The sequence below is a fragment of the Erinaceus europaeus genome, chromosome 2 (genome assembly GCF_950295315.1).
Source record: "Erinaceus europaeus chromosome 2, mEriEur2.1, whole genome shotgun sequence".
Classification (NCBI taxonomy): Eukaryota; Metazoa; Chordata; class Mammalia; order Eulipotyphla; family Erinaceidae; genus Erinaceus; species Erinaceus europaeus.
In genome coordinates this window covers 5,695,841-5,715,186 of record NC_080163.1, presented here as the reverse complement: position 1 = coordinate 5,715,186, position 19,346 = coordinate 5,695,841, and the positions used below count along the sequence as shown (strand labels likewise).

The window sequence follows — 19,346 nt, the reverse complement described above, 5'->3', positions numbered from 1 at the left end:
CCTCTATTTCAGGCCCAGGGTTTCCCTCAGACCAAGGAGTCCTCAAATCCCTCCCTCAGATCCAGAGATTCCTCAGCTCCTAACAACACAGACCCAGGGGCCCCCCAGGCCGTCCTCCCTGAAACCCAAGGGTCCCACAGTCCCTCCTCCCTCTGATCTAGGGTTCCCGAGGCCCTATACCCTCAGACCCAGGGGTCCCCCAGCCCCTGCTCCTTCAGACCCAGGGGTCCCCCAGCCCCTCCTCCCTCAGACCCAGGGGTCCCCCAGCCCCTCCTCCCTCACACCCAGGGGTCCCCCAGCCCCTCTACCCTCACACCCAGGGCCCCCCCAGCCCCTCCTCCCTCAGACCCAGGGCCCCCCCAACCCCTGCTCCCTCAGACCCAGGGGTCCCCCAGCCCCTCCTCCCTCAGACCCAGGGGTCCCCCAGTCCCTTTACCCTCAGACTCAGGGGTCCCCCAGTCCTTCCTCCCTCAGACCCAGGCCCCCCTCCAGCCCCTCCTCCCTCAGACCCAGGGTCCCCCCAACCCCTGCTCCCTCAGATCCAGGGTCCCCCAGCCTCCCCCCTCACACCCAGGGATCAGGCTCCTGACCATCTTCCTGCTCCCCACAGATCACCATGTACAGCTTCATGGGTGGCGGCCTCTTCTGTGCCTGGGTGGGGACCATCCTCCTGGTGGTGTCCACGGCCACAGACCACTGGATGCAGTACCGGCTGTCGGGCTCCTTCGCCCACCAGGGCCTGTGGCGGTACTGCCTGGGCAACAAGTGCTACCTGCAGACGGAGAGCATCGGTGAGGAGGGGCCTGGGGCTGGGGCTGGGGCTGTGGCCTCAGGGCAGGGCAGGGCTCCCAGGTGGAGGGGCTCCTGGGATGCAGCCGGAGACACAGAGTCTGAGAGGAAAGGCTCAGCCCCAGGGCCACTTGGCATGGGAGGACAGCGTCAGGAGAGTTATAAGATGCATTGATTCCAGGGGTTCCTAATGGGAAGAGAGACATCACGGTAAAAAAAAAAAAAAAAGGTGTGGAGAGGTGGCTCAGTGGTAGAGCATGGGACTTGCATGTGGCAGCCTCCTCAGATCCCTGGCACCCCCTGTACATCCCAGACTCTGATTTCTCAGACAAGATCGGGTATGTTCAGGGTAGAATGGCAGGGCTTTGGTTTCTCTTCCTCAATCTATTTCACAAAATAAGCAGAACTTTTTTTAAAAAAATCTTTTTCTTTATTTATTATTGGATAGAGAGATAAATTGAGAGGGGAGAGAGAGGGAGAGAGACAGAGAGTCACCTACAGCCCTGTCTCATCACTTGTGAAGCTTTCCCCCTGGCAGGTGGGGACCAGGGGCTTGAACCTGGGTCCCTGAGCACTGTAATGTGTGTGCTTAACCAGGTGTACCACCACCTGCCCCCAATAAACATCTTTAAAAAAAAAAAAAGAAGGAGGGAGTTAGGCGGTAGCGTAGCGGGTTAAGCACACATGGCGCAAAGCCTAAGGATCAGCGTTAAGGATCCCGGTTTGAGCCCCCGGCTCTCCACCTGCAGGGGAGTCGTTTCACAGGTGGTGAAGCAGGTCTGCAGGTGTCTGTCTTTCTCTCCCCCTCTCTGTCTTCCCCTCCTCTCTCCATTTCTCTCTGTCCTATCCAACGACGACGACATTAATAACAACAACAATAATAACTACAACAACAATAAAAACAACAAGGGCAACAAAAAGGAAATAAATATTAAAAACAGGGGCAACAAAAGTGAATAAATAAATATTGAAAGAAAGAAGAAAGGAAGAAAGAAAGAAAGAAAAAGAAAGAGGCCCAGGAGGTGGTGTCATGGGTAAATGTTGGATCCTCAAGTATGAAGATGCTAGTTCAATCCCTGGCAACACATGTGCCAGAGTGAAGCCTGAGTTCTCGCTTCCTCCCTCTTTCTCACTGATAAGTAAATCTTTAAACGAAAAAAAATCAAAAGAAAGGTCAGGTCCAGCAGCTGGGATAGGGTTACCAGGATAGCATTTTTTTTTTTAATTGCCACCAGGGTAATAGCTGGCATTACAAATTCGTTACTCTCATTGGCTGTCTTTTCTTTCTTTTTTCTTCTTTCTTTTTTCAAAAAATAATGCTTTATGGGGAGTCAGGCAGTAGCGCAGTGGGTTAAGTACACGTGGCGCAAAGCGCAAGGACCGGCATAAGGATCCCGGTTCGAGCCCCCAGCTCCCCACCTGCAAGGGAGTCACTTCACAGATGGTGAAGCAGGTCTGCAGGTGTCTGTCTTTCTCTTCCCCTCTCTGTCTTCCCCTCCTCTCTCCATTTCTCTCTGTCCTATCCAACAACAAAGACATCAAGAACAACAATAATAACTACAACAATAAAAAACTACAAGGGCAACAAAAGGGAATAAATAAATATAAAAAAAATAAATAATGCTTTATTATTGTATAGAGACAGAAATTGAGAAGGGAGGGGGAGATAGAGAGGGAGAGGAACAGAGAGACACCTGCAGCCCTGCTTCACCACTCATGAAGCTTTCCCCCTGCAGATGGGGACCAGGGGCTTGAACCTGGGTTCTTGCACATTGTGATGTGTGTGATTAACCAGGTGCACCACCACCTGGTCCCTTCTTTCCATTTTATGTGAAAGGATAGAGAGAAATTGAGAGGAGAGGGGGAGACAGGAAAAGAGAGAAAGATAGATACTGCAGATCTGCAGTGGGGCTCAAAACTTTGTCCTTGGGCTTTACAGCATGTGCCTCATCTAGGTGCACCATCCCCTGGACTTACATTTTACTCCTCCTTCTCCCCTCCTCCCCCTCTTTTTCTTCTTCTCCTCCCCCTTCTTCTTCAAATATTCATTTAATTATTTGGTGGAGACAGAGAAATTGAGAGTGGAGATGGGTGGGGGGGTATTGCAGTCCTGCTTCAGCGCTCAAAAAGCTTCCCCCTGCAGATGGGGACTGTAGGCTTGCAGATTTGAACATGTCCTCTATGAGGTGTGCCACTGACTGGTCCCTATTTATTTATTTATTTATTTATTTATTTATTTATTTATGTGTTCATTTTTTTTTAACTATCATTTTTTGTCTTTATTTATTTATTCCCTTTTGTTGCCCTTGTTGTTTTATTGTTGTAGTTATTGTTGTTATTGATGTCATTGTTGTTGGATAGGACAGAGAGAAATGGAGAGGGGAGGGGAAGACAGAGAGGGGGAGAGAAAGATAGGCACCTGCAGACCTGCTTCACCGCCTGTGAAGTGACTCCCCTGCAGGTGGGGAGCCGGAGGCTCGAACCGGATCCTTCCATTGGTCCTTGCGCTTTGTGCCACATGCGCTTAACCCGCTGCGCTACCGCCAGACTCCCTATGTGTTCATTTTTTAAAAAATATTTGTTTCCCTTTTGTTGCCCTTGTTTTCATTGTTATTGTAGTTATTGTTACTGTTATTGATGTCATCGTTGTTGGATAGGACAGGGAGAAATGGAGAGAGAAGGGGAAGACAGAGGGGGAGAGAAAGACAGACACCTGCAGACCTGCTTCACTGCCTGTGAAGCGACTTTCCTGCAGGTGGGGAGCCGGGGGCTCGAACCGGGATCCTCAGGCCGGCCCTTGCGCTTTACACCACATGCGTTTAACCCACTGTGCTACCGCCCGACTCCCTATTTGTTCATTTTTTTATTGAGGGGATTAGTGATTTACATTCGACAGTGAAATACAGTAGTTGGTTTCATGTACTACATATAATATTTCTCAGTTTTCCACATAACAATCCAACCCCCCACTAGGTCCTCCTCTGCCATCATGTTCCAGGACCTGAACATTCCCCACACCCCCCACCCCAGATTCCTCTGCTTTGGTGCAGTACACCAAACCCCATCCAACTTCTGCTTTTTTTTGTTTCCATTTTCTGTTCTTATTTCTCCACTTCTGTCCATGAGTGAAATCATTCCATCTTCATCCTGCTCTTTCTGGCTGATCTCACTTCACATGATTCCTTCAGGCTCCATCCAAGGTGAGGTGAGGAAGGTGAATTCACCATTTTTAATAACCGAGTAGTATTCCACTGTGTATCTAGACCACAGCTTTCTCAGCCGCCCCTCCGTTGTTGGACACCTAGGCTGCCTCCAGGTTTGGGCTCTTAGAGATCGTGCTGCTGTGAACACAGGTGTGCGTGGTCTCTGTGGACGGTGTGTTGGGTTCCTCCTGTTTACTTATCATTTGGAAGGAGGGAGATTAAGAGCACCGCTCTGGCATCTGGGATACCGGGGACTGGGACCTCCTGATTGACAGTTCAACACCCCACCCACTGTGCTACTCCAGGGCTCTGCTTATAGTAGTGCTGGGGATTGAACCTGGGGACCTCAGTGTCTTTGGAATGAAAAAGTCTTGTGCTATACATCTCCCCTCCCCACTAGACTTTCTTTTTTTAAATTAATTTAATTTTTTTTTTTACTTATCTTTATTTATTAGATAGAGACAGGTAGAAATTGATAGGGAAGAGGGTGGTAGGGAGAGAGACAGAGAGATACCTGCAACACAGCTTCACCACTTGTGAAGCTTTCCCCCTGCAGGTGGGGAGCAGGGGATTGAACCTGGGTCCTTGCACATTGTAACATGTGCGCTCAACCAGGTGCGCCACCCCCACCCCACCCCCAATAAACTTTCAAGCATCCAGGGGCATTGGTTAACTGGGCTTGCCATCACAAAGGACCACAAACTAACTAACTAACTAACTAACTAACTAACTCTCTCTCTCCCTCCCTCTTTTTGCAAGTTTTACTTATTTATTTTTTGGATACAGAAAGAAATCAGAAGGGAAGGGAGAGACAGAGAGGAAGAGAGACAGAGACACACTTGCAGTACTTCCCACAGAAGTGTTCTGACTGTGAGCTCTGGAGGCTGAACTTCTAACACCCAGGAGTCTGCAGGGGTTCCTGGAAAGGCCAAAGGGAGGAGCTGCCCCCTCTGCTCCTTGCTTCTGGCAGTTTCCTAACATCCGTGGGCAGAAACAGCTCCCCAGCTGCTGCCTTCCTCTCCCATGGCATTCCCCAAGAGGCTGCTGATCTGTCTCCTAATTCCGTTTCCTAAGGACACCAGTCCCCTGAGATGAAGGGTCCAGCCTGCTCCACTGTGACCTCTTCGTAACTCATGCCATCTGCAACTGAAGCTTGCATGAAAGGAGACACTTTATTGCTTTTTCCACTGGAACCAGCCATGGAGGAATCAGTACAGGACTCCAACCCACCCCTCCATCCTCTCCCACAGAGGAAGCATTTATACAGGCTGCTATGTGGGTGGGCTGGAAACCCAGGAGCCGGATTTAGAAAACAATGGAAGGGAGACACAAAGATACACAATTATTATGCTTTAGGTTCTGAGGTTCAAGGTTCAGTTCCCAGCACCACAGTAAGCCAGAGCAGAGCCGTGCTCTAGGGAAAAAAAAAAAATGAATGAATGAATGAATGAATGATGATGTGATCAGAAAGAGCAGAAGGTAGCTCACTGGGTAGGGCCTGTGTTTTACCAGGTGCATGGCACAGGTTTGATCTACAGCATATGGGATGTATCATGGTCTTGAGGGAAGCTCAAGTGTTATATTTTCTCTCTCTCTCCTTTTCTCTCTCCCAAATAAACAGAATGAAAAAGTCAACCTGAAGTCCCAATGTAGCAAAATAAAAAAGGAAATTAAAAAAAGAAAGAAAGAAAGAAAGAAAGAAAGAAAGAAAGAAAGAAAGAAAAAAAAGAAATGTGGGGGTGGTGTGGAGGCTGCAGTCAGGAAGGTGTTCCGAGGGCCTCAGACCTTTCAGTCCTCAAGATCATGGCTCCTCCAATCTCTCCTAAAAAGAAGCTTATAATCATAAGAATCATTCTTATTTTACTTTTTAAAATAGTTCTCAGTAGTTAAATATCAATGTGAGGGGGAGAGAATCAGAGCAGCACGTTGGCACAGTTAATATCAAGGATTGAACTCAGGTCCTCATGCTTTTATTTTATTATTTTTTATTTTTATTTATAAAATAGAAATACTGACAAGACCATAGGATAAGAGGGGTACAATTCCACACAATTCCTGCCACTGGAACTCTGTATTCCCTTCCTTCCCCTGATAGCATTTCTATTCTTTACCTGGGAGTATGGACCTGGGGTCATTATGGGGTGCAGAAGGTGGGAGGTCTGGCTTCTATAATTGCTTCCTTGTTGAACATGGGTGTTGACAGATCGATCCATACTCCCAGCCTGCCTCTCTCTTTCCCTAGTGGGGCAGGGCTCTGGGGAAGCAGGGCTGCAGGACACACTGGTGGGGTTGTCTGCCCAGGGAAGTCTGGTTGGCATCATGGTGGCAGGTGGTGAAACTGATAGGTGGTCCTTATGCTTTTAAGCATAACCCTGTAGTCACCGTACTACCTCCTGGACTGTTTGGTTTGTTTGTTGTTTTTACCCAAGCACCACTCAGCTCTAGCTTTGCAGAACCACGGTGCTGTCTCCATGTTTCTGCTAGCCTTTGCCTTGCCTGAAGTATGCTGAACCCGCAGCCAGCCAGGTAGACCTGCGCCGTTTGACGATGTTATCTCAAAATTATAGGAGGCCTCAGTGATCCCCTTAACCACTGACACCAGACAGACAGCCTCAGAGCTGGGTCCTTTTGTCCCCACTGGCCCATGACTCTTAAAAACCCCAAAACTAGGGAGCTGGATGGTAGCACAGCGGGTTAAGTGCATGTGGCACAAAGCGCAAGGACCAGTGTAAGGATCCTGGTTCGAGCCTCCGGCTCTCCACCTGCAGGGGGGTCGCTTCACAAGTGGTGAAGCAGGTTTGCAGATGTCTGTCTTTCTCTCCCCCTCTGTCTTCCCCTCCTCTCTCCATTTATCTCTGTCCTATCCAACAACAACAACATCAATAACAACAACAATAACTACAACAATTTTTTAAAAGGACAACAAAAGGGAAAATAAATAAATATATTAAAAATTATTTAAAAATTTAAAAAAGAAGTCATTGTATACACAGAACTGGAGCAAGATAAAGTCTGGAGAGCTGAAAAGATAGTTCACTGGGTAGGGTGCCTGCCTTGGCATGTTTGACAGGCCAGGTTCAAGCTCCTGCACCACATGAGGGGGTACTACGGTGCTGGAGGAAGCTCTGGCACTGTGGTATCTCTCTCTGTCTCTCTTTATCTAATGTAAAAAAAGTGATTTGAGAGTGGTGAAATCAGGCATAGTTTCACAAAGGGGAAATAAAAAAGGAGCCTGTGACGTTTGCCCACTAACCCTCCACAGCGTACTGGAATGCCACCCGCGCCTTCATGATTCTGGCCTCCCTGTGTGCCACCTCAGGCATCATCATGGGCATCCTGGCCTTTGCGCAGCAGCCCACCTTCACCCGCCTCTCTCGGCCCTTCTCTGCCGGCATCATGTTCTTCGCTTCCAGTGAGTGATCCCGCCAGGGTCCCCACCCGACGAAGTCCCAGCCCATTTCTCACTCCTGTCTGTCCCCGCCACCAACTCCAAGGCCAGTTCTTGACTTACCCTAGGCCTGCAATATTATACACTTTTAGCAGCCCAGAATTATTATTCCCAGGACCACCATGAGAGATGCCAAGGCACCAGAGGAAGCTCCAGTGCTGTGGTGTCTCTTCTTCTTTCTCTCTAATGGAAGAGCAACCTGAGAATATGTTTGAGGGCCCAGCTCCTGGGGGGGGGGAGAGACTTTAGATATACAGAATTTCACTACTATATATATGTGTGTGTATTTGACTCACCCACTCATCCACTCACCTACCATCAAGGTTTCTGTGCCATCACACCATGGAGACCCCTCTACCTCTCATCCCCACTCCTAGCCCTGTCCTCTCTAATGAGGAGTTTTCACAGACTCCAAGTCCAGGCCTGATTCCAGCACTGCCCACTGATTCTCATCCCTACATGGACCTGAGAGCTCACAGACTCAAGGTCCCAGGTCTCTGAAAGGCTGCCCCTGTTTCACTTGGGGTCCCCATTCAGTGACAAATGGGGGTATCCAGGCCCCTTTTGCACTTCTGATGGGCTGGTTACAGATTCTGGGGCTCCCAGGACCCACTCTGCTACAGGTGCACTTGGATTATAAAGGACACAGCCGGAGGGAGACCCTGCCGGCTACTGAGATGCTTAGGGTGAGGTGAGGGCCTTGTCCTGAGCCCCCACCCCATGGAATCAGGGCACATCACCCCCTCCCAGCACAAGGACACCCGGGGGGTTAGTGAAGGCTTGCTGGGCTGACTCACAGAACCCTTTGTGGCTCCCCTGCCCTCCCGGGAGGCAGGGCTGCTGGCTGGAAGCCCTAAGCCTCCTTCCTTGGTCCTGTCTGTCTGTCTTCGGGATGGCCTGCTCCCATCTTGAGTCACTCCAGCATAAACTCACTCGGGTGTGAGTCCGGGAGTCTCACAGAAAGCAAAGACGGTCCAATCACTCAGCAGTCCTCCTCCCAAGAACCAGAGACAAAGACCTGACAAATCCTTGGTGACAATTCTTGGACATGGTGCCACCCCACTCCTCTTCTTCATTCGTCTTCCCTGCCACACTCAGCACCTTCCCACCTTCACCCACAGCACCCACCCCGCCCTGCTCCTTCCTGCTTCCTGCATGGCTCCCCCACTCACCACCCCATGTCCAATCGCAATGACTCCACCGTGTCCATCCTCTCCAGCCTTTTTCGTGTTGCTGGCCTTGGCGATCTACACTGGGGTCACGGTCAGCTTCCTGGGCCGCCGCTTCGGGGACTGGCGCTTCTCCTGGTCTTACATCCTGGGCTGGGTGGCTCTGCTCATGACCTTCTTTGCAGGTGAGAGACAGCCCGAGGGGGCGTGGTCGGGGAGGATGGTGGCTGGAGAGGCGTGGCCTGCAGGGGCGTGGCCTAGAGGGTGCTGGTTGGAGGGGCGTGGCCTGCAGGGCGTGGTCTAGAGGATGTTGGCAGGGGGCGTGGTCTGGATGGTGCTGGCGGGGTGTGGCCTGGAGGAATGGTGCCTAGAAGGGTGGTGTCTAGAAGGGGCCTGGAGGGGCAGCGAGGCTAGGTTCAGCTCCACAGAGTGGACAGCACTCCAGAGGAGCAAAGGACGAGGTGACTAATAGCTTCCCCGCAGCACCGAGTTGGGAGGCCGATGCAGGTCCTGAGACACCCACCCAGGGTCGAGTGGGGAGCCTTGCGGTGCTATCTGGACCCGAGAGGTCTGGGAGGGTGTCTGTCAGGATCTCCTTCCGAGCAGGCATTTTCTACATGTGTGCCTACCGGATGCATGAGTGCCGGCGCCTGTCCACTCCCCGCTGAGCCCAGAGGTGTCCCCCAACTTCATCAGGAAGTAGAGAAGAGGAAAAAGAACAACTGAAGTGGCAGGGGAGGGTCCCAAGGCCTGGAGTCCTGGTTCCTGGAGGCATGAGGGGGCTCGGGCCTGGACCTCTGGGTGGCATCTCCTGACACCAGGTTCCCAAGGGAGGAGAAAGAATGGGGCCTGGTGACCCAGAATGTCACCCACAGGGTGGGGGTTGCTAGAGAAATGGGGTCCCCATTAGAGCGATGTTCTGGAGTCTAATAAAAGTGATGTGAAACGATCAGCTGTATGAGTCTCCGAGGGGAAGGGATGGAGAGAAACAGGTGTGCTGGTGATGGGTGGGGAGGGAGCAGTGGAACCCAGGCCAGCTCAGTTCTGGGGCGACACTGACAGAGAAAAATCATTCAGGCAACATGGGAAGTAGCACAGTGGTTAAAGCACTGTACTTGAGGGCCTGAGTTCCTGAGCTCAGTTCCCTGCACTGTATATACCAGAATGACGCTCTGGTTCTCCCTCCCATAAATGAATGAATAAATAAATGTTAAAAAGGAAAGGAAGGGGTCTGGGCAGTGGCACACCCAAGTGACTGTACATGTTACAATGCAGGAGGACCCAGGTTCAAGCCCCTAGTTCCTATCTACCCGGGAGAAGCTTAACAAGTGGTGAAGCAGGGCTGCAGGTCTCTCGCTCTCTTTCTCTCTCTCCCTATCTCTGCCTTCTCCACTTCTCTCTCTTTAAAATTTTTTTATTATCTTTATTTATTTATTGGATAGATACAGTTGGAAATTGAGAGGGAAGGGGGTGACAGAGAGGGAAAGAGACAGAGAGACCCTTGCAACACTGCTTTACCACTTGCAAAGCTTTCCCCCTGCAGGTGGGGACTGGGGGCTTGAACTGGGGTCCTTGTGCACAGTAACACATGCACTCATGTAGGGAAATTGTGAGGAAATGGTTGAGCATGGTGTGGGACCTCCTATTGAAAAGGGAGAGCCTTAGGGGCATGACCAATTTTATCAGTCTCTCTCTACTAAGAGGTCCAGCAAGGAAGGACACAGCCTCCAGGATCTGCCCCCTCTATCAGCCTCCCTGTATCACAATAGCCCACTCCCTTATCTACATAATCATGGTTTTGCCTGAAGGTCCCCTCCCTCCCTCCCCACCCATTCCATTCCTTTGATCATATCTGATCTATCTTCTCTCTGCCCTCAGCACCCCGCTCTGGCTGCTGGTTACTGATAACCTTGCTTCCTCGTTCCTTTAACCCATTAAAGCTCTTGCTCAACAATTACTGGAAAAGCCTGACCCTCCCAGAGACCCTTTGCCTCCCTACCATATATGGTAGACACATGTCACATCCTCCTGCGACCCCTTATAAACTCTGCTTTGCTGTTCAATAAATTTGTGTACAAACCATTCCCCTGGTGATCTCTGGTGGTGCCTCTTGCTACACAGGGAAAGATCCAGTCACTCACCCCTGCTGCCCTGGAACATTCCTTCTGTCCCCCCCCCCCCCCCCGCATCTGGTGCTCAACAGAGCCCTAAAGTTTGGTGGGGAAGAGGCCTCCCCACCGAAGAGTCCACACACTCAACCAGGTGAGCCACCACTCGACCCCAATTTCTCTCCATCCTAACAAATGACATGCCAAAAAAGTGCTTTTATAAAAATTTAAAAAAAGGGACACGTGGCACAAAGCACAAGGACCAGCATAAGGATCCTGGTTCGAGCCCACAGCTCCCCACCTGCAGCGAAGTTGCTTCACAGGCAGTGAAGCAGGTCCACAGGTGTCTATTTTTCTCTCCCACCCTGTCTTCCCCTCCTCTCTCCATTTTTCTCTGTCCTACCCAACAATGAACAACATCAATAACAACAATAATAACCACAACAAGGCTACAACAACAAGGGCAACAAAAGAGGGAAAAAAAAAGGCTTCCAGGAGCAGTGGGTTCATGGTTCAGGCACTAAGCCCCAGCAATAATCCTGGAGGGAAAAATAAATAAATAAACAAATAAAAATAGGAAATCCATTCAGCACACCACACACATACACAGGCTAAGTACAGTCTAACCTCTAGAGAACTTACTGCCTCTCTGGTTCTGATGCCCACTCTGACGTGTGTTACGCATGCATACACCACCACCATCAGCCCAAATGGATCTGAGAGTCCACAGGTTCAGGGCCATAGAGCCCCACAAAGCTAGCCCTGCTGCTTCACCTGCACTTGGGTTCCCCATTCAAATGAGAAATGGGGTTCCTGGGTCAATTGAATATTGAGCTTAATTCTTTTTTTTTTTTTTTTGCCTTCATGGTTATTGCTGGGGCTTGATGCCTGCACTACAAATCCACTGCTCCTGGTGGCCATTTTTTCCCATTATTGTTGTTGTTGCTGCTGTTGTTGTTGGATAAGGCAGAAACTGAGAGAGGAGGAAGAGACAGAGGGGAAGAGAAAGATAGACACCTGCAGACCTGCTTCACCGCTTATAAAGCGACCCTCTTACAGGTGGGGAGCCAGAGCCCGGATCCTTGCAGTTCACTCTGTGTGCTTAACCTGGTGCACCACCGCCCAACCCCCTTGAGCTTAATTCTTACACTGTCTGGAGCCAGTGGCAGATACCCCACCCCACCCCATCTCTCATGTCAGACAACCATTGGAAGTTTAAATTGTCACCTGTGCTCTTGACCTTTACTTGTGGGAGACCAGCAGGAGACCAGGTATACTCCTCCCTCCCCACCCCCCGGGGGGTGATTAACTTGCTAGGACAGCTCAAAAACTCACAGGTGTAGTTGTGCAGATACCTGCTGGTTTCCAGTGACACACACCTGAAGCTTGTGCCAGAGTGCAACGCCACTTTGATTTTTAAGCCAGAGATATTCCATTCACCGGGGGACTGGTTTGTTATAAGGTGATGTGAAGCGAGAGCTGCCTGAAAGAAGAGATGCTCTGGGCCAGGTGTGAGGAGAGGGTGCCCACCTCCATGCCCCTACTGGTGTGCTGCCCTCTCCAAATCTCCAAAATACATCACAGTGACAAACAGGAAACGTACATATAGTAGGCAAGACCAGTATAGAAAGCCATCCACGTAAGCAAACAGGAAGAGTCAAACAGGAGAATCAAACATCTGGGGACAAAAGACAGAATTGGCTATTGGCAAGCCACAGTTACCAATAGTCAGGCATGCTTAGTGAAGTAAGTAAAGCCATGAAAGACAGCTATGGGATGGTTTCACTCACATGTGGAATCTAGAGATTGGTATATATGGACTTAAAAAAAGAAAGAAGCAAATAAAACAAACAAAAAAGAAGCAAAGAAAACAAACAAACAAAAAATCTTGTTACTCAGATTTGTGAGAACTACAGTGGCTATCTTTGGGAAGTGGGAGGGTAGGAGGGTGGGGAGAAAGAACTCTGGTGGTGGGTGTGGTGTGGAACTATTCACTGTAATCTTACAATCTTTGTGTTAGCGAGCAAAATCAAACCACCATCCACTGCAAGAAGCAAAAAATGTTTATTCACAAATTGCTATCCGGGCCAAGTGGCAACAGACAGCAGTCTGCCAGCTCGACCCTGAACAAAGCTCAAACCATACAATTTATAGGAATTCAGACTACACTCAGGGAGGGGGGAACACATCACCTTATCAGCCTACATCCAATCATTTCAAACTTAGCAAAAGCCTGATCCATTCAGAGCAAAGCATGGGCTAGTTCAATCAAACCAGACCAATAGGTCCCGACCAAAGTGGGGGTCACCACATTCTTTGTTGGGACCACCCGGCCATCTGTTTGCCATCTATCAGGCCATCATTTATCAGGCCATCTGTTTTAACTATCTGGTAACAGTATTCTGTTGCAGGGGTCATGAGGAGGCCTGTTCGCTGCAGGGTCTGTCAAAATAATTGATGGCCTTTTAGGTTCTGTTGAGGGGAAAAGGGCAAGGAGTTTTCCACCTCACTGGGCAGGAGGGCAAAAAGCAACTATATTTAAACTATTCTTAAAATTCAAACTCAAAAAGCAACTATACTTATAACTATTTTAGAGTTACTGCCTCTAACACTTTGGATCTACTATTAATCACAAATAGAAAATTAAACACCCATTAAGCACATGTAATACTAAGTGCAAGGACCATGCAAGGATCCAGGTTCATTCCCCCACTACCCACCTGCATGGGGTGGGGGGGAAGCTTCACAAGTGGTGAAGCAGGTCTGCAGGTGTCTCTCTGTTTCTCTCCCTCTCTATCTTCCCCTTCTCTCTCAATTTCTCTCTGTCCTAGCCAATAAAATGGGAAAGATGGCCACCAGGAGCAGTGAATTCATAGTGCTGGCACTGAGGCCCACCAATAACCCTGGAGGCATAATAAATAAAAAAAATAGTGAAAAAAAATCAACAGATGAAACAGCTGGGGGAGAGAAAGAAGCTGGTGGAGAAGGAGAAGCATCAGGGAGAAGCTGCAGCAGAAGTGGGAGCAGGGATCTGAGCTGGACCAGCGAGGGGAGAGTGACTGGTGGCACAGGGGACAATCTTGTGACTATTTTCCCTGTCTCTAATCGAAGGCAATCAAACCCCATTTTAATTCAAACCCCATTTTAATCTATGTTTGTCAGCTTTACGGTAGCCTCCCAGATGCCAGCCTTTATAGTCATCTCTATGTCAAAGGGAACCCAATACCCTCCCCTTAATCTGGGAGACGTGAGGTGCCTGGAGACGTAAATAAGAACAGCCTTTGACCCGAAACCAACTGTTCCTTGTTCTGCGTAAATATTTCCACCTGTGCCCACCCTGTGCTAACTATAAAAAGGTGGAATGAAAAATTATCGGGGTCGCAGACTTTCCCCTTGCGTAGAAGGGTATCGGCGGCCCAAGCTTAAGCTTGCTAATAAAGTCTCTTGCTATTGCATGTGATTCTGGTCATTTTTGCATGAGATCGGGACTCGAACCTCTGGGCATAACAATGCCCTGTAACACAAAGGCCTTTGAATGTGTGTGTGTGGGGGGGGTGGTTCAGCCAAGGGCCATTTGGATAGTTGCAATATTATTCGGGCACCATACAAAATCATCAGCTTAAAAATGAGCACTTTAGGGGTCAGGGGGTGGCACACCCAGAACAGCATGTATGGTTACAGTGCACAAAGGGGCAAAGACCCTTCAAGCCCCCAGGCCCCAGCCTGTAGGGAGGAAGCTTCGTGATTGGTGAGGCAGGGCTGCTGGTGCCTCTCTATTGCCCAAACCCCAACCCCGCCCTCTCAATGTCTCTCTGACTCTATCAAAAACAAATAAGACTTTTTTTTTAATGAGCACTTTATGTTGTTATGAAGACAGCTCCTGTATGTATTGAGTTTTGAGTCCTGCCTGCAGTTGCTGGGGGTGGGGCAGACCAAATAATTTTGAGGTCCCATGTGTCCACTGCTGGAATAAGCCTTCAACCACTGAACTCAAGTTTGACCTCTGACTCTCCAGCCCAGCTCCTCCATTTCCCTCAGGGGGGAACTGAAAGTTGCAATCCCTGAAAATGCAAAAGTGGTTTCCATGACAACCAGTCCTTCCTGCCAACCCGCTCCCCAATCACCTATTCAGCAAAACAAAGGTCTATTGGATTGCTTTCTTCATTTAGGAAGTTCCTGGCGTTCTAGGAGCTCACTGCCAGAATTAGGAGCCAAGGGCAAGCATAGGTTTCTTGAGATCACAACAACACAGACGAATAATTGGACAAGTGTGGTGCTGGGGAGGTGGCCAAATGGCTCTGAGGCTCTGGGGTTCCAGGTTCAATCTCCTGCTTTACTGTTAACCACAGCTGAGCAGTGCTCTGGTCTTTCTCTCTGTATATCTTTCTCTCTCATCAAAATAAGTATTTTTTAAAAAATAGGATGAAATGGGGGGGGGGGTCAGGCGGTAGCGCAGCGGGTTAAGTGCACATGGTGTGAAGCACAAGGACAGGTGTAAGGATCCCGGTTCAAGCCCCCGGCTCCCCACCTGCAGGGAAGTCACTTCACAGGCGGTGAAGCAGGTCTGCAGGTGTCTGTCTTTCTCTACCCCATTTGTCTTCCCTTCCTCTCTCCATTTCTCTCTGTCCTATCCAACAACAGCAACATCAATAACAACAATAGAACAACAAAGGCAACAAAAGGGAAAAACGAGTTTCCAGGAGCAGTGGATTGGTGGTGCAGGCATCAAGCCCCAGCAATAATCCTGGAGGCAAAAAAAAAAAAAAGGACAGATTTTATTGGGGGGGGGGTTAACAGGTGTTTTAAAATATTTATTGGATAGCGATAGAGAGAAATTAAGAGGCGAGGGGAGATAGGGAGAAAAATAGAAAAATCTTCAGCACTGCTTCACCACTCAAGAAGTTTCTCTCTGGGGGGTCGGGTGGTAGCGCAGAGGGTTAAGCACACATGGCACAAAGTGCAAGAACCGGTGTAAGGATCCCAGTTCAAGCCCCCAGCTCCCTACCTGCAGGGGAGTCGCTTCACAAGCGGTGAAGCAGGTCTGCAGGTGTCTGTCTTTCTCTCCCCCTCTCTGTCATCCCCTCCTCTCTCCATTTCTCTCTGTCTTGTCCAGCAACTACATCATCAGTGGCAACAGTAACAATAATGACAAAGGCAGCAAAAAGGGCAACAAAATGGGGGGGGGGTAGATCATCAATCCTTAAGAAAAAAAATTTAAAAAAGAAAAAAAAAAAGGAGAAGCAGCTAGAGAAATGGGCTTAAAACTCCAGTCTCTGCACTCAGTAGGGTGCACCGCCACCCTGACCCTACTGGGCTTCATGGTTTACAGTGCTGTTGCCGACAGTTTATAACTTTTCTGTTGGTACTTACTAAAAAGTAATTCTTTAAAATATCTTGTTTATTAAATAAGAATTTGACATGGAGGGAGGGAAGGGGGAGAGAGAGAGAGAGAGAGAGAGAGAGAGAGCCCTGAGTACCACCCAGGCACATGCAGTGCTAAATCCACCTGGGAACCCCAGGCATGAAAAGTCAATTGGCATCAAAGTCCAGTACTTGCTTTACCAGTTGAACTATTTCCCTAGCTGCTAGAAATAATCCTTATGAGGACCGGCTCAAGAAAAATAATCCCAGGGGCCGGGTGGTAGCGCACCTGGTTGATCGCACATGTTACAATGTGCAAGGACCTGCAGGGGGAAAGCTTCGCTAGTGGTGAAGTAGGACTCAGCTGTCTCTCTGTTCTTCTTCCTCTCTGTCTCCCCCTTCTTTTCTCAATTTCTGGCTGTCTCTATGCAATAAATAAAGATAATAAAAAATGTAAAAGACAGAGAATTCCACATTTGCAAAGGTTTCCTCTCATGATAATGGCAAGTGAGACCTTCCTGAGAATAATAATTTCATGAAGCCTCTCTGAAAGAGAAATACTGGGGCCTAGAAATCGTCACTGATAGAACACAAGACTTGAAACTGAGCTGTCTGGAGTTCCATCCCAGCATGGTGTTCCAGTTCTCTCTCTCTCCCATTAATAATAAACACATATTTTTAATACTTACGTCATTTCAGAAATTGAGGGGGAAGAGGAGGTTGGGAGAGAGACACCTGCACCCATTCCTGAAGTCTCCCCCCACCCTACAGGTGGGAACCTGGGGCTTGAACCAGGATCCTTGCACACTGTCGCATGTGTGCTCAACGGGGTATGCCGCGGCCTGGCCCCTAGTAAATACATATTTTATTTATTTATTTCTTCCTTCCCTCCCTTTGGTTGCCCTTGTTTTATTGTTGTAGTTATTATTGTTGTCATTGTTGTTGGATAGGACAGAGAGAAATGGAGAGAGGAGGGGAAGACAGAGAGGGGGAGAGAAAGATAGACACTTGCAGACCTGCTTCACCACCTGTGAAGCGACTCCCCTGCAGGTGGGGAGCCGGGGGCTTGAACCAGGATCCTTACACCGGTCCTTGCGCTTCGCACCACGTGCACTTAACCCAGTGTGCTACCGCCTGACTCCCCGTAGATACATATTTTAAGCATCACTAGAAACATTTCCTGAGGGCGTGTCCACTGACCACAGGTTCACAAGGCCGAGCCAGTCATGTGGGTGATGCGGCCACCACACTGGCTGTTCTGCAACCACCAGCCACCAGCTCAGTGTTTCCACTGGGAAAGGAGTGGCTTCTGAAATGCCGCGTGTGAGCGCGTCTAAACCTCAGTCCTGATCTGTGTCACGCCCGCACCTGCTCCTCCCTGGCCTCCCCCTCCACCTTACTGGCAATGTCATCAGTATCCAGCCTTGGGGGCTTCCTTTCTCATGACTCTCAGTGGAAGCTCCCTCTTGGTTTAAACATATGCTTGGAATTTGATTCTCCCTTGTCCATACACAGGTGCCTTGCCCCTGATCCAAATCCCCCATGTTGGAAAGGTCATCACTGGGGTTGACTGGTGGCGCACCTGGTTAAGTGCACACAGTACTAAGCATAAGCACCCATGCAAAGGTCTGGGTTCCAGCTCCCCCAGCTCCCCACTGGCAGAGGGACACTTCACAAGTGGTGACGCATCACTGCGGGTCTGTCTGTCTCTCTTCCTCTCTACCTCTCTCTCTTCTTTCAATTTCTCTCTGTCCTATGCAATAAAATAGAAAGAAGAGGGAGAGGGAGAGGGAGAGGGAGAGGGAGAGGGAGAGGGAGAGGGAGAGGGAGAGGGAGAAGGAGAAGGAGAAGGAGAAGGAGAAGGAGAAGGAGAAGGAGAAGGAGAAGAAGGAGAAGAAGGGGGAAAAATGGCCTCTGGGAGTGGTGGATTCATAGTGCTGGCACCAAGCCCCAGCAATAACACTGGTGGCAATAAAATGAATAAATATTGTAAAAAAAATTTTTCAAAATAAAGAAAACTTTTATTTTGGATTCACTAGAGGCTTACATACGTGCTAATAACTACTCCAGACCAATTTTTTCATATGTATATGGACATATGTATGTGTATGTGTATATGTATATGGAGAGAGAGAGAGGCAGAAAGAGGGAGAGTCATCATAGCTCCAGAGTTTCCTCTAGTACCACAGGAGTCCCTATATGGTGCTGGGACTTGAACCTGGCACACATGGCAAGGCATAAATCTCTCTAACCCACTTACTTATTTTTTTATTATCTATTAATTAAAGATAGAGTATCAAAGCATCACTCTGGCATATGTGATGCTGGGGATCAAACCCAGGGCCTCAGGCTTCAAAGTCTAATGCCCCATCCACTGCACCACCTCTGAGGCCACATCTGGCCTACTTCTATATATATATATATATATATATATATATATATATATATATATATATATATACATATATATTTATGATTGGAGAGACAGAGAAAAATTGAGAGGGAAGGGGGAGTTTTTTTTTTTGTCGTTGTTTTTTTTGTTTTTTTTTTTTTGCTAAAACACCACTCAATTCTGGCTCAGAGCGGTGGGGATTGAAATTAGGACCTCAAAAGTCTTAAGCATGAAAGTCTTTTTGCATAACCATTATGCTTCCAGGCCCTATTCAAAAAGAAAAAAAAGGAAGAGGAGGAGGAGAAGGAGAAGATGATTTATTTAGGCTTGGTGCGATAGCTCACCTGGGTAGTGTGTTGCTTGCCCAGGTTTAAGCCCAGCCCCCACTGCACTAATGGAAGCTTCAGTGCTGTGGTCTTTTTTTCACTCTCTATCAAAAAAAAAAAAAGCAATATATTTCATGAGAAAAAGATATCAGAACATTGCAGTACCAGGAATTGAACCCATGACTTCACACTGTAAGTCCTGCACAGGCCCCGCCCCCTGGCCAGGCTCAGTCATGTGTATTCCAGAGGCTCCCTTCAGGGCCAGTCCCTGCTTCCTGGCGCTCATGGTTACCTGGGCATCTTCCTGGTATGCCTGCTCATAGCTCAAGGACAGGATTCCCGAGTGGGAAGAGGCAGCTGGTTTGAGGGGTCCTGCGTCCCTTCCTGCTCCAGGAGCTGTGACCTTCCCCCCTCCATGAGGAAGCCCACCGTGCTGAGGATGTCTCCTAGAAACAGAACTGTCTGTGAACTCAATATCAGATGAGGATGTGGTCATGTCTTCCTCTCTGATATCTTTCAGAATTGTGATTCTGAGCTGGAGCTCCCAATA

General features: G+C 48.9%; 2 protein-coding genes across 2 annotated transcripts in view; one reads left to right on the top strand and one right to left on the bottom strand.

Annotated features, from left to right (window-relative positions):
* The window catches only part of SPACA6 (sperm acrosome associated 6), a 231,142-nt gene extending 228,534 nt beyond the window's left edge, over window positions 1-2,608 (bottom strand). The window contains exon 1 of the mRNA XM_060175536.1: window positions 2,594-2,608. The gene's annotated coding sequence lies outside the window, so the exon portion shown is untranslated. The remainder of the gene's footprint in view (window positions 1-2,593) is intronic.
* Window positions 611-9,433, top strand: LIM2 (lens intrinsic membrane protein 2). The gene is made up of 4 exons (XM_007536932.2): window positions 611-791; window positions 7,255-7,404; window positions 8,660-8,794; window positions 9,216-9,433. Exons 1-4 carry the CDS (start codon window positions 617-619, stop codon window positions 9,275-9,277), a joined length of 522 nt encoding a protein of 173 aa, XP_007536994.1. The 5' UTR covers window positions 611-616; the 3' UTR covers window positions 9,278-9,433.
* Window positions 9,434-19,346: the final 9,913 nt, after the last annotated feature.

Coding starts and splice junctions, on each gene's coding strand:
- LIM2 (XM_007536932.2), top strand. CDS start 617: ATGTACAGCTTCATGGGTGGCGGCCTCTTCTGTGCCTGGGTGGGGACC. Junction 792..7,254: donor CCTGCAGACGGAGAGCATCG/GTGAGGAGGGGC, acceptor AACCCTCCACAG/CGTACTGGAATGCCACCCGC. Junction 7,405..8,659: donor CATCATGTTCTTCGCTTCCA/GTGAGTGATCCC, acceptor CATCCTCTCCAG/CCTTTTTCGTGTTGCTGGCC.